Source organism: Acomys russatus, chromosome 19, assembly GCF_903995435.1.
Source record: "Acomys russatus chromosome 19, mAcoRus1.1, whole genome shotgun sequence".
In the NCBI taxonomy this organism is placed as follows: Eukaryota; Metazoa; Chordata; class Mammalia; order Rodentia; family Muridae; genus Acomys; species Acomys russatus.
The window spans coordinates 58,519,020-58,533,361 of NC_067155.1; the positions used below are offsets into that span (position 1 = coordinate 58,519,020).

The 14,342-nt window shown below is 48.6% G+C and overlaps 1 protein-coding gene across 1 annotated transcript in view; it reads right to left on the bottom strand.

The window, feature by feature from the left end:
- Positions 1-1,252: 1,252 nt before the first annotated feature.
- The window catches only part of Ksr2 (kinase suppressor of ras 2), a 333,604-nt gene continuing 320,514 nt past the window's right edge, over positions 1,253-14,342 (bottom strand). Inside the window, exons 17-19 of the mRNA XM_051161630.1 lie at positions 10,170-10,301; positions 4,077-4,206; positions 1,253-1,390 (exon numbers count right to left, since the gene is read on the bottom strand). Coding sequence (XP_051017587.1) covers positions 1,253-1,390; positions 4,077-4,206; positions 10,170-10,301 — 400 coding nt within the window. The remainder of the gene's footprint in view (positions 1,391-4,076; positions 4,207-10,169; positions 10,302-14,342) is intronic.

Genomic DNA, 14,342 nt, shown 5'->3' on the forward strand with positions numbered 1-14,342 from the left:
AGCATGAAGTTGTAGTTCAGAGAAGGGAACGGATATGCCCAAGCCTATTAATGGCAGAGAGGGAATCTCAGCCTGTGTCCCTCTGACAGTGGACTGGGTCCTTTCTAATTGTCCAGGGAAAGAGTGAGCCCCTGGGATGAGATCAGAGGCAAGGCTATCTCTTTACCCAGCTCCTGGGACCTTGTGGGTCTTCATGGGGGCCCACTGCGTAACTGTATCTACCTATCTGTGCAGACATCCCTGGCAAGCAGCTAGGGCAGTTAGGTGTGGGTATGCCTCTGTGGCACGTGCCTTGTACTATCATTATGCGGCTGTGTTTGTACCTGGATTTGTCAATATGCGCAAGGATTAGAGTGTATTTCCATGGACTGTTCCTGTGTGTGGAGGTGTGTGTACAACTGAGTGCATCTGTGTCTGTAGGTTTGTGTGGCGTATTATGTTTGTGTTCACGTGCGTGTGTATACTTGGAATCTGTGTGAGCTTACTTGGGAGTAGCCAGGAGGACAATAGGAAAGGGGGTCCCCTAAGCAGCCTGTGTTTCACCTCCAAGAGAGCTATGTCCTGGAGGCAGGCCTGGGGAGGGTGAAATGTGCTCTCCTGGTCTTGGATCTACACTGGATCTACAGCTAAGGCAAGGTCAAGGAGGGATTTGGGAATATATATTAAAAAAAAAGGACGCAGGAGTAGAAAAGCTGAGAGCCCTTCCTGTCTCTAGACTTGTGCAATGGAGGATGTTGGGACCTGTGATCTGCTGTGATGGGGGCAGGTGCTGGCCCATGTGGGAGGGGCCATGGCAGTTAGGCTTCACCGAGGAGACTCCAGTCGCATGACAGATAGGGCCTGGTCTTTTCCTGTTCATCTGGAAGAGCTAAAGCCAGAGAGGTCACTAAGGCAGCTGTAGGCAGACTCTGTGGGGCCCCAGGGTTGGAACAGGCTCCCCTGAACAGATACTGGTAGAGAAGAGTGGTGGCCGGGTGCTGGGTACCTGGGGTGGGGCCAGCTGAGAGAATGATTGGAGGAAGGGAGCAAAAAAGGAGACAAAGGTCAAAGGGTAAGGGTCAAAGGGTACCTGGGGTGGGGCCAGCTGAGAGAACGATTGGAGGAAGGGAGCAAAAAAGGAGACAAAGGTCAAAGGGTAAGGGTCAAAGGGTACCTGGGGTGGGGCCAGCTGAGAGAATGATTGGAGGAAGGGAGCAAAAAAGGAGACAAAGGTCAAAGGGTAAGGCAGTGGGGGAGATGCTAAGGGAAACACTCACTCTGCAGACTTCCAGAAATGCCCGGGGTGCGACAGGCGGCGGTTTCGCTTTGGCAGTTTCTCTAGCATGTCCATGAGCTTGGTGAAGGTGGGCCGCTCTTCCTGCTCATAGGCCCAGCAGAAGAGCAGTATGTCCTACAAGAAACCAGAGAGCCATGGGCCTGAGTGGTGGCTTTACTGCGTCCTCTCAGCACCTGGGCAATGCTCTGAGTCTAGTCATTAGTCCACCCATCTGGCCCACCAGAAGGGTCCACCATCCACCCTTCCGCCCACCCACTCAAGCATTTGCCCACCATCTAGCCATCCAGCCATTGATCTACCCAGGAGTTACTATCAGTCTATCTACTCATAAACATAGCCATCCCACCCACCTATTTGATCACCAGCCACCATCCATCTACTCACTCGATACACAGCCATCCCCACCATCCATCCATCCATCCATCCATCTATCCACCCACCCATCCATCCATCCATCCACCCACAGCCACCCAGCCAGCGAGCCCCCCACCCAGCCAGCCACCCAGCCAGCTAGCCCCCACCCCCAGCCATCCAGCCACCCACCCAGCCATCCAGCCAGCCAGCCAGCCAGCCCCACCCATCCAGCTACCCCACCCACCAGCCATCCATCCACCCACCCATCCAGCCATCCACCCACCCATCCAGCCATCCATCGAGCCCCCCACCCAGCCATCCATCCACCCACCACCCAGCCAGCACAGCCAGCCAGCCAGCCACCCATCCATCCACCCACCAATCCCCCCACCCATCCATCCATCCATCCACCCACCCATCCATCCAGCCACCCACCAGCATCCATCCAGATCCACCCACCCAGCCATCCATCCCCACCCATCCAGCCATCCATCCAGCCATCCAGCCAGCCAGCCACCATCCAGCACCCCCCCCTCCATCCATCCATCCATCCACCCATCCATCCATCCATCCATCTAGCCCCCCACCCAGCCATCCATCCATCCACCCACCCATCCATCCATCCATCTATCCCCCCACCCATCCATCCATCCATCCACCCACCCATCCATCCATCCACCCATCCTCCACCCATCCACCCACCCATCCATCCATCCACCCATCCATCCACCCATCCACCCACCCATCCATCCACCCATCCATCCATTCACCCATCCATCCATCCATCCACCCATCCATCCATCCACCCATCCACCCATCCACCCATCCATCCATCCATCCACCTATCCATCCATCCATCCACCCATCCATCCATTCACCCACCCATCCATCCATCCATCCACCCATCCATCCACCCATCCATCCACCCACCCATCCATCCACCTATCCATCCATCCATCCATCCATCCATCCATCCACCCATCCATCCACCCACCCATCCATCCACCTATCCATCCATCCATCCATCCATCCATCCATCCATCCATCCATCCATCCATTCACCTACCCATCCATGCATCCACTCACTAGCCATCATCTACCTATCTATTAATATATACACAGCCATCCCACCCAACCGTCCATCAACCTACCTACTATCTACCCATGCATCTGCCAACTCATTCATTCATCCATCATCCGTCATCCGGCATCTATCTGTGCATCCATCTACCTACTCATATACACAGCCAGCCATCCACTGCTATTCATTATCTGCTCACTACCCACTCATCTACCTACCCAACTATCCTAATCCACCCCACCGATCCGCTCAACACCTACCATATATCCACCCCCTCATAATACCACCATCCATTCATCCATCTTCCCACCATCTACACATCCATCCATATCAACGCATTCATTCATCCTTCACCTAGCATCCACCATTGATTTACCCATCACCCATCCATCCATATGAACCCACTCTTCCTCGTTCATCATCCATCTTCCCATTCACTCATTCACACTTCTCTCTATCCACTCACCACCCACCTACGCATCCAAACAACACTCCATCCACCCAGTCACCCATCCATCTTCATAGCGATTCCTTTATTCTAATTTCACTTATTTAGCTTCATCTACCATCTATATACCCACCCATCCATGGCTTTCCCTAGCTCTCCCTCTTTCCCCTACTCTTGTTTACTGGATGTGTCCCTCCACTAAGCCAGGGAGGGTCCATACTAGAAGGACTGAGACATATTAAGACCAATAGTAGCTCCAGGGAGTTTCTTGGCGTTTTTCTTGAAAGCAAAGGGTAGAAGGAAATCGTGAAGTTGGTAGCTACATTCCACTAGATTAGTAGGTGTTCCTCGAAGACACAGAGGATCAAAACTACTTCCCACCATCTCCTCGCCCAGGAAGAAGACTCTGTAGGCAGGCGGTCCTGAAGAACACCTTGGGTAATTACTGTTTCCCTGACTTATCTGTCTTCTGATCTAAAGAGAGAATTCTCCCCATTGTGTTTAAGAGGAAGATTACTCATTTACAACCAAGCTTCTTGGTTTCTGCCTAGCATACTCTGAGTTAGATGATGGCTGAATACTATTCTGAGATGCAAGTAAAAATGGGTGCTAATACTGTTTGTGATATTTTAATGAATAGTATTTAAAAAAGTAACAGACCAGGTAGATTATTCATTGGTTTTATCTGAAGCAGCAATTCATAGCCAAGGGGTGACCAAGTGTTACTGCCCCCTCGTGGCAGGCACCTGGAATTGTAGGCATAGTGTGAGAATTTGCCCTTTAAGCTCCAAGCAGGTCATTTTCTTAGTCACTCTCTGGGAAAGCCTCTATAACCTTCACACACAGGACCAAGAAATCCCACGACTATGTCTACTTCTCTCCTCATCCCCTAGACCCGGGCCCCTCATGAGACTTACCGAGATTTCTTTTCCCATGCCAATCTGGCTGAGGTTGGGTTTCATGCCTGTGCCCATCTGCCAAATTATTGCCTCTGCTGGTTGGGTCTTGAACGGCCACTCCCTGGCGTGGAGCTCATACCATATGGTGCTGTTAGACAGTGGACATGGTTAGTAAGGCACTGCTGTGCTGTGTCTTTTGTGACCCCGGAACCCCCTCTAAACCCACTGCACAAACAGAGGCAGCGTCCTGGCTAGCCACTCACCCCTGCAGTTCTTCCCATGGGGTTGGCATTTTGTTTAAAACTCTGTTGAAATCATACATTAGGCTTCTTGTCCCAGAATACCTTTTTTGTTGTTAATGCCAGCATGGATACAATTCTATCTATTTTAACACAATATGGTGGCCATCTCTGGCCTTATACTCACAATTCTGTATTTAAAGTCTATATATGAAACAAGTATATTTGAATAATTTATTCATGAGGTTATTCTCTGTGGCCTTATATATGACCCTGGAAAAGGTAGACACAGCATAGCCTCTCAGTAGCAGCCAGAAGATGTATGTATTAGGGTAACGCCTTGAAATGAAGCAGCAACATTTTACCTCAAGAATATTTGCAAGACATTTTGCTGCCACGGAATAGTCTCAATAGATCACCCTAAGTGTGGAAAAACTGGATGAACACTATATATTGGGTCTTTAAGAATCACTATATATGCATGGCCAGGAGAGGGTTATGAACCCTAACAACACGCTCTTGAGGAGGAGTGGGATGGGGAGCTTTTACTCTCACACTTGTGCACTGTAAGGGATGAATTATAGTGTAGAATGGCAGAAAGAAACATAAAAAAAGACTGTGATGCAATGCAGACTGGCCTAAGTCTAGGCCAGTAAGATGATGTGGTACAGGTCATGCCCCCGTGGAAAGATGTCTATGTGGGACACCAAGCATCCAGACATAGTGCTAGGGTTGCTCCATGTGTATTTGCCATGTCACATGTCCCGTAAGTCAGAACAGTACAATAAAAGGAGAAAGGACGCTTGCCCATGGATGGGGTGATGGCAGGATGGCTCATAGATGCCATCGCGAGGCACCCCCTGTGAGCATGGCGATGGATGAACTTGGGGAAGCTGGCGTGTCACTGAGCTACAGTGGCCAAGGATCTCCACTCCCTCAGAAGCAGGTCTCTCACCTCCAGAAAATAGCTCAGTCATCCTAGGGTTGATGTTTGCTCTCCCTAAGGAGGCCTCTGGGCTTTTCTTCAAGAACCACAAAGCATTCTGACATTCTCATGACTGATCACGGATGGTATGAATTCTTCACAGGCAACTTTCTTTTTTCTTTTTTATTGTATTTTATTTTTAATTAAGTGTATGTGTGGGTATATGCACCTGACTGTGCGTGCCTGTGGAAGCCAGAAGAGGGCGCCAGAGCTTCTGGAGTTACAGTTTGAGCTGCCTGGGTGCTAACAAGTGCTTGGAACCGCGTAGCCCTCGATGGCCCAGAGTACTCAGAATCATCTCTCTAGGCCCCAAACATGAGCTGAACAGGAGGGCATCAACGGGCATGTTAAAGTGGAGAGACAAAAGCCCCAGGCCTCAGCCCTACACAAAGAACTAAGGAATGCTGAGAACCGAAAATAGTCTCCTCCATGCAAGACCACACCAACTGGTTATCCAATACCAAATGGTGGGCCCTGAAAGCATACATACAAGTAACATTACACAGACTGAGCAGGTTATATTTCAGGATATGCTTGCATATACACATACATACACATATGTGCATATAATAACAATTGACGGGAAGAGAGGTCATAAGTTTGAAAGAGAGGAAAGTGAGGTATATGGGAGAATTTAAAGGGAGGAAAGGGAAGGAAGTGGTGTAATGATATTATATGCTCAGAATTCTTTAAAGATAAAAATAAATAAATAATAAATGAAAATAATCAAAAAAAAAAAAAAAAAAAAAAAAAAAAAAAGAAAGAAAGAAAGAAAAGAAAAGAAAATAATCCCTTCAGTATTTTATTTTCTTTAGTGCTGGGGATGGGGCCCAGTGCCTTGTGTGTACTGAGGTTACCCCTTCAATCATGGCTTCAGTGTGGGAGCAGAAAGGTCAGCTTGACACAGTCTTTGGAGGAATGTGGGCTTGGCCTGGTCTTGAATTGCTGGGACAGGATCCAGGGCCTCCACGCTGAGCCTCATGCCTAATGCTCCCTGTGTCTGTTTGTTCTGACGCTTGGCGACTTGGCTGGCGCTGGCGGACCAGCCCCGCCCTAGGTTAGCTGACTCCTGTAGACAGGAGGGGACTGACCAGGGGGTGAGCCTTATCTCTTTGACTGGTTGACCACAGTCAAGGTCCATGCCCCTAGTCCTTCCACCCAGAGCCCAAACAATGACCTCAGCTCATTGAGTATTTTTCTGTCTTTCCCTTTCTTGTGTTCATGTGGGCACATATGTACATGTGCCTGTGCTTATGTCCCTATGTGCACATGCATGTGGATGCCAGAGGTCAACCTCAGGTGCTTATCCCTTAGGTGCCCACCTTGCTTGCCTGAGACAAGGTCTCTCTATGTAGCCCTGGAGAGTCTCGAGCTTACAATGCAGACTAGAACCGGCTTTGAGTGCACAGAAATCTGCCTGCTTCTACCTCTTGTGTGTTGGAATTAAAGGCATGCACCACCACACCCAACTTCCACCTTATTTGTTTGTTTGTTTTTTAGATAGGGTCTCTCACTGGCCTGGAGCTCATGGGTTCATTTAGAATGACGAGGAAGCTTCAGGGATCCATGTGTCCATGCTGCCCAGTGCTGGGATCACAGGCTTGCACTACAATGGCCAGGTTGTTATGGGGATTCTAGGCATTGGACTCAGGTGCTCACACTCGCATGGTACACACCTAGGACTGACCATCTCCCTAGTTCCTGCATAAGCATCAGTAAGCTTAACCGTCAGTGGATGGAGAAAAAGCAAGGTTCTGAGAGTGACTCACTCCCAGGTCTACGGGCTGCTGGGTTCAAAGCCCTGGCCACAGAATCAAGGTGGTCGTGGCCTGACTCTCAGCACTGCCACCAGTTGCCCCAGCAGCAGGTCACAGCCATCTGGTCTCACTTTTCACAATGATCAATCCAGGACAACATGGCCCCCACTGGGGAAAGTGTTTGTGAAGACGGTATGCTGCCACACACATGAGAAGCTCAACACAGCATTCGGTACACTTCTACCAGCTTCTCTCCGCTCTAAATCATTCCTGAACATGTGGTTCCCTGGCAACGGGACGCTCCTAATTGGCTGGAGTCCGAGAGCACAAGGTCCCTTGCAATCCAACAGTGTCACCAATAAAAGGCTCATTAAAACTTCCTTCCTAACCCAACTTTTAAGAGGAAAATTCACTTTGAGAAGTTAAAAAAAAATGTTATAGATAAAAAAAAAAACTCTAGTGGGAAACCAATTGCTCTAGTACATTTTGTTAATTACATTTTTTTCCTTCCGCTAAATTCACAGTAAAAATATACCTACTTAATTACTGCAATTTGGTTCCAGATAATGATATCTAACTAGATAAAGATTTGGGCATTAACTAGTTAGAGCAAGTGATGGCTTCTCAAGGGGCTCAAATGATGAGCTCTGAGGACTGAGGATCAGCTTAAAACTCACAGCAGGGGGCTGACAGTGAGGGCACAGTGGGGCGCTTTTCTACAGGAGACTGACTGCCTCTCTAATGCGCTTTAGGGATAGCAGGTCTAATTGCGCAGATCTACAGGCTCGCAGCTTCCCTGGTCAGCCTTCCCAGCACTGTCTCCCCACTCTTCAAATCCATCCATGAGTAAGGCAAAGGACCAGTGTGGCTATTTAAGGGATGCTGCGCAGCTATTTCCTAGTTGCACTTTCTCACCTCTTGGTGATGGTGGTGGTGGTGGTGGTGTGTGTATGTGTGTTATGTGCTTGTGTGTATGTGTGTGTTTGTTTATAAATATACTTGTGAATATAAATACACATGCATAAGTGTGTACAAATGTGTGGAGACCAGAGATAGATCTTGCTTCAATTTCAATTTCAGTTGGACGCAGGGTCTCTCACTCGGCTTGAACTCACCAATTCAGCCAGGCTGCCTAGCCACTGAGCTCTAGGGACCCACCTGTGTCTGCCTCCCCAGCATGCATCCACCGAGTCTTTTTTATATAGTCCCTAAGGTTAGAAACTCAGGTCTTCATGAATGTGTGGCCAGCACTGACTGAACCACCTCCCTAGGCACATTGTTTTTTATTATTACTAATTAAGACAGAGTTTTATTATGTGTCTCAGGCTAGCCTAAAAACCTGGTTTTCACGCCCCAGCTGGCCACAAGCGCACTCCCTGGCTGGACCTTCTCAGTGCTCTGTCTCGGATCCTGCGCCTGCGTCTTGGAACCTTCTCATCTTTCTCTGCTTCCCGAGGGCTTCACACTTTCCCCCTTGGGCTGCGGATGCTCCCAACAGTCACAAATACCTCCTCCCCCAGCTCCAGATGTGGAGATCAGCCCACAGTTCATCTGGCTCTGCTAATCATCTCCAAAGTTGTTCAAATTCACTGCGGCCGCACCCACCTTCTCTGGATAACCCAAGCACGCCTCACTTCCAGGGCAAATGCCTTGGCAAACACCACTCCTCTCGACTACCCAGTCACGGCCACCTGGGAACCCATCACTTACACCCTGGAAAAGGCCTCTTTACTTTGAGCCCACACCCAGAGCTTCTGCTTCATGGAATGACCAATACCTTCTCTTGTATTGGTCACCCGGCCTTCATCAAGCCGGTCTCCACTGAGTCATCTGCAGAGCAGCCGGGGTGATGTGACTGAGATGGGACTCCTGTGGCAGTCGTGCGTCTTGCCTGCTTTACAAGCCATAATGGCTCCCTAGTGCCTAGAAGATGAGATTCCTTCACCCCACCACTAAGTCCATGAAGGGCTGACGCTGTTTTCTTCCTTTGTGTGTCACCTCAGCCTCACTCCCCACCTGACGCTTCATCCATCCGCACCTTCCCCACGACTACATATTCCTCCACTGAGGCCGATTTACCTTCACTCTGTAACGCCTGTCTCTTTGCATCCAATCTCTGACTCTGGCTTAGGAGTTACTTCCTGTTGGAGGCCTTCCCTACCTCCCAGGTCGGGATAGGACCCTCTTTCATCCCCAGAGTCCAGCCTTCATCCCCAGTGCAGCATCTCACTGTTTCCTGGAACTCTACAGGGCAGAGTAGAGTGGGTGGCGAGGTGAGAGGCAAGGCGGAAGCTGGGGAGGACAGCACTTGCCCTAGCGTGGGCAAGGACCTGCACCCAATCCCCAGCAGCTCAAAGTCAAATAAGTTCCAGAACTCCATCCTAATGGAAAAAGGCAGTGATAGCTTTTTTTGTCCTCGAGGGTCATCTGCATTTAGTGGCTTGCCTACAAGGAATACACGCTGGAAGGGGACAGCACACCCGATTAACTAGAGTTGCTTTCCTGTTCAAGAAACTTGTGAACACTTCTGAACTCAGAGAAAGTTGTGTGGATTTCCCTGTTCTTTCATTAGGCAAAGTACACACGTGTCGGAGTAGCCTGTTGCATGTAAATACATTGTTCAAAAAAAAAAAAAAACTTAAACAAATATAGTGGGAGCAAAGCTGTGTAAGTCCTCAGATTTAGGCCATAATTACAAGAAAGCTCTTTGTTGGCATGTTGGGGGCATGCTATGGTGAACCTCCTCCGCATAGCAGAGTGGCCTGCCTTCCACAGTTGAGTGAGCATTAGCGGCCATGTTGGTAGTGGCTCATTGGCAAATTGATACACAATAACATTGTAACAATGTAACAAAAATTGATACATGATAAACAAATGGATGAAAGAATGAATGAATGAATGAATGAATGAATGAGTAGCATAACTTGTCATGGCCCCATAATCATTAGAAACTAGGCAGATAAGCATGTTACAGTCATTCTTTCCATTGTGTCCCCCTCAGGTCCCTCAGGCTCACTCAGAAATCCTATCACCTTGCCTCTACCAACATGTGCCCTGACTCACTAGGCAGTGGCCCTACCTACACTGTGCAGGTCAAAGGCCAAGGGTATACAGGTCAAAGGCCACTTACCCAAGAGCAAAGACATCCGAGTGCTTGGAAAATGGGAGCTTGTCCTCTTCTGTGTCAGGGGACAGCTGGCGAATGATCTCTGGGGCCAGGTGGCACAGCCAGCCGCTCTGGATGCGTAGCTTGTCTTCTCGCCTGGAAGAGGCAGAGCCTGGGTGAGCCTTGTTTTGTAGCACAGCTCCCAGCTCCCAGCAACTCCTCCACTAGTTTCCTACCTTCCTCCATGCCCATTTCCTGACCCTCCAGTGAGCCTGAGACCCAGGGTTGGCACAGTGACAGAGATGCAGAGACCTGCTGAAGCCACCCTCAGGTCCACAGCCTCTGGGCCCTCTGGTTCATCTTCGCTGAACACTGTCCATTCTTGTCGTCCCTACAGGCTGCACTCTGTAGTCTAAGGTCACCTCTAGAGCCGTGCTTCTCAACTTTCCTAACGCTGCGACCCTTTCATATAAAGTTCCTCATGTTGTGGTGACCCCAACCAATGAAATTATTTCCTTTGCTACGTCATAACGGTAATTTTGCTCCTGCTATGGATTGTAATGTCAATATCTGTGTTTTCCCATGGTCTTAGGTGACCCCTGTAAGAGGGGTCATTCAACCCCCAAAGGAGGACGTGACCCACAAGCTGACAACTGCTCTAAGAGAACTATGTAAAATTTCAGAGACTAAAACCCCAAGTCCCCCAAATAGCCCATTCTAGTAGATTCCTGACACCAGCCCCCCAATTGTGAACAAAACCAACAAGGTATGAGCCCTTGAAGTTGGTGGGAAAAAGAGCCAAGGGACGAATTAAATAAGAAAAAGGCTGCATAGTAGCACTTTGTGTATTATGCATGAAATGAGTCACTTTCAACGGGGGTTACTTTTCCTGCTCATGGGCCTGGAGAGAGTCTTCATTGCTATAGATAGGGTGTGTGTGTGTGTGTGTGTGTGTGTGTGTGTTGCTACCAGAAACTAAAGGGTAGAGGCCAGTTGTATCGTTTAATGTACAACACTGCACAAAAAAAAATTCACAATGGAGCATGTGTCCCAACCAGGGACAGACCTGAGCTAAGCACTATGCAGCAGAGGACCCAGCCCATGTGGACAAAAAGGACACCTTAATTAGAAGGGAAAGCAAGGTCAAAGGCCTAGGGAGGTGCCCAGAGGAGAGTTCTAGAAACCAACCGACACCAGTGAATAGGAAGGCAACATGAACCTCTTTTGAGGCAACACTGTTTTCCCCCTCATTATAAACAACAGTGCAGTGAACCTCTGTGGGTAGACGCAGTGGCTCTACCCATGTACATCTGTCCCCGTCCCTGAGAGAAATACCTAGAGGAGACGGGAGGCCAGGTTGCCCTAATGCCTTGCAAGTCTTCAGCAGGCCAGAGCCTTCCATTGGGAAAAAATACCAAGTGGCCTTTGCATAAAGCTTTCAATGACTAAAGACTTCCAGAGAAGGGGCTGTTAGCCCAGGGACACGAGTAAGATACAGGATGGATTAAGACTGAGAGAAAAAAAAAAAAGAAAAAGAAAAAGAAAAAGAAAAAGAAAACCTACTCTGATTGACAACAAAGTTGTTGAAGCAGAGTTTTTGTGAAAAAAAAAAAAAGTCAAAGAGATCAAGAGTCTTATGAACTGAGTTTCTTCAAAAACAGAGAATTCTTGGGTTATGCTTTCATGCTCCTTCCAGGTGTAGTGGATAGGAGTGAGTTTGCTTCAGATTGTTCATTACAACTGAATATTGTTATTTTGTTTATATGCCTGTGTGGAAAATCATGTTTCTGCCACATGCAGGTGGTCTGCCACGTGTGGCTTACCCCTGTGTTTGTACACTTTACTTCTGATTCCTCAGAGTATAAGTTGTACGGTCTTACCCCGAATAAAGTTGATTATTGCATGAGAAAAAAAAAAAAAAGACTGAGAGCAGGAAGGACCACAATCTCCATGACGGTTTCCATGGGGACCTGGGGCTGGCTGCATTCCTCAGCTCTTCCAGGTGAGCTGCTCCCTCCAGGATGCCCAGCGACGGGCCTCATCATGACTTTACCCTGAACCTCCTCAGGAGTGGTGTTTTCCTGTCTGTTCCCTCAAATGTGGCAGCTACCAATTTCCCTGGATAAGATAGATAGATAGATAGATAGATAGATAGATAGATAGATAGATAGAAAGATAGAAAGACAGACAGACAGATGCATGGAATATGTGTGCTCTTGACACATGCATGGATGTCAGAAAACAAACTACTGAAACTGAATTTCCTTCTACCGTGTGGGTCCTGGGGATTGAACTCAAGTCTTTGTGCTTGGTGATAAGTGTGTTTACTTGCTGGCCCATCTCACCAACCTCAAGGACCGAGCTTTTAATATAATTCCACTTTAAATTTTTTATTTTATTTATTTTAGTAACACACACACACAGTGCTCATGCAGTAGTCAGAAGACCACCTGCAGAATTCAGTATTCTCCTTTCTAGCATGGCAGTCCCTGGGATCAAGCGCAGGTCTCCGAGGTTGGCAGGAAGCGCCTCTACCCAGAGCCTCCTGCAGCCCCTCAGTCCACTTTAAGTGAAGTCCAATCTGCACAGTTACATCTGTCTGGCTAGCAGCCCAGATCTAGATAATAATTTACTAAAACCATTATTTTTTTAAAGAAAAAAAACTTAAATATGTTTTAATAAGTGACTTTAGCAAAGCCATAAATAGAAACTAGTATTTTTTCCAATACACATTAAAATGAAGATAGAAAGCATTTGTCCTGTCCCTCCTTAAAACCTGCTCACATCCTACACTCTCAGAAACCCTGGGAATAGAGGAAAGAACTCTTAAGGTGGTGGCGGGAGTTTGGGGGTTCAGGGTTCTGGAATCACTAATGCATTTGTTAGTTGGGTGAGAGAGGCCAGGAACAGTCTAGACTTGCTGTTCTTCTCAGAGGGAACACAATATCTGCCTGGATAAACCCAGGTATTGAGCGATCCCTAAGCAGGAGCTGAGGGAAGGATGCTGAGCTGGGGGAGGAGGCTGTGCTCCAGCCTGCTGCTGCTGTGTGTACTGGGGCTCTCCTTGGGGTGCCTCTCCACCCAGCACAGAGGCTATTCCCCCCTTGCCTGAATTCCTACACCCACAGCCAGACCCAGTCCGATGGCCACCATGAAAGCTAATCCAACTTGGGCCTTCTCAGCCTTGTTGCCACACTAATGTGGCTGTTCTTCTGGCAGGCAGGGCTATTTAGTGCCTTGTGCCATGTTTCAGGACAGCCCTGGCCTCTACCCAGTAGTTTCTGGTGGCACCCTCCCTCCTCAGCCCCCGCACATACACCCTAGTTGTAGCAATGAGGGATGTCTCCAGGTCCATGAGCATAAAAATAGTCCCCACTGAAAGTTACTCGTTTAATTAACATCAGAAAAGAACACGGTGCGGATTCCGGTGACAAAGTTTTCTCCTCTGTTATGAACACAGAGCATGCTGGTACATGTCCTCTGCTAGTATGGAAGGCTCAGACCCTCTAGCAAAGCCTGGGCTTGGCAGAGTTGAAGGACATCGTCCTTCCAGAATCAAGAATACCTGCTGACGGTAAGGACTTAGGGCCTCGTTTGTTGCTTATTAGCCGTGAGGCCTCAGGCAGACTCTGTTCTCTATTTTTCCACGTGTCAAGTGGACACATTCATTTATACTTCAGATAGCTACGGCAACATGAGAGTGTCTAGTTTAGGCCTATGTGTCAGCTGCCGGGGCCGTGGACATCCTGGGTAGAAATCATTACACACTCCGCCCCCACCCCCCACACCTATATCCATTTATCTGGAGGACTCAGGAATGGAGGTGAGACTAGAGTCCAAAGCAGGAATGTCTGAGGCCGAAGAGGGAACTTAGAGTGAGTTAGCCAACCTCCCCCAGGCATGGCCAGGACTACAGTGGCTGGTGCCACGTGCCGCCAACTACAGGGACAGGAGAGGGTGTGGCAGACACACAAATGTCATCAACCTTGGGGCTGGCATAGGCACATGCTTGGGAGAGAGTTAGGAGCCAGGCCTGGTGCATACACCCCAGGGTGCCCCATCGCCATGGCAACTGGCCCACCAATGACAAGGCCAAATCATCTTCATTATGGTTATTATTATGATTAATAACAGGCTGTGTTTGGCTGGCACGGCAGGGCTGGCATCTTAAATGACACTTTCTCTTGAGGGTGACAG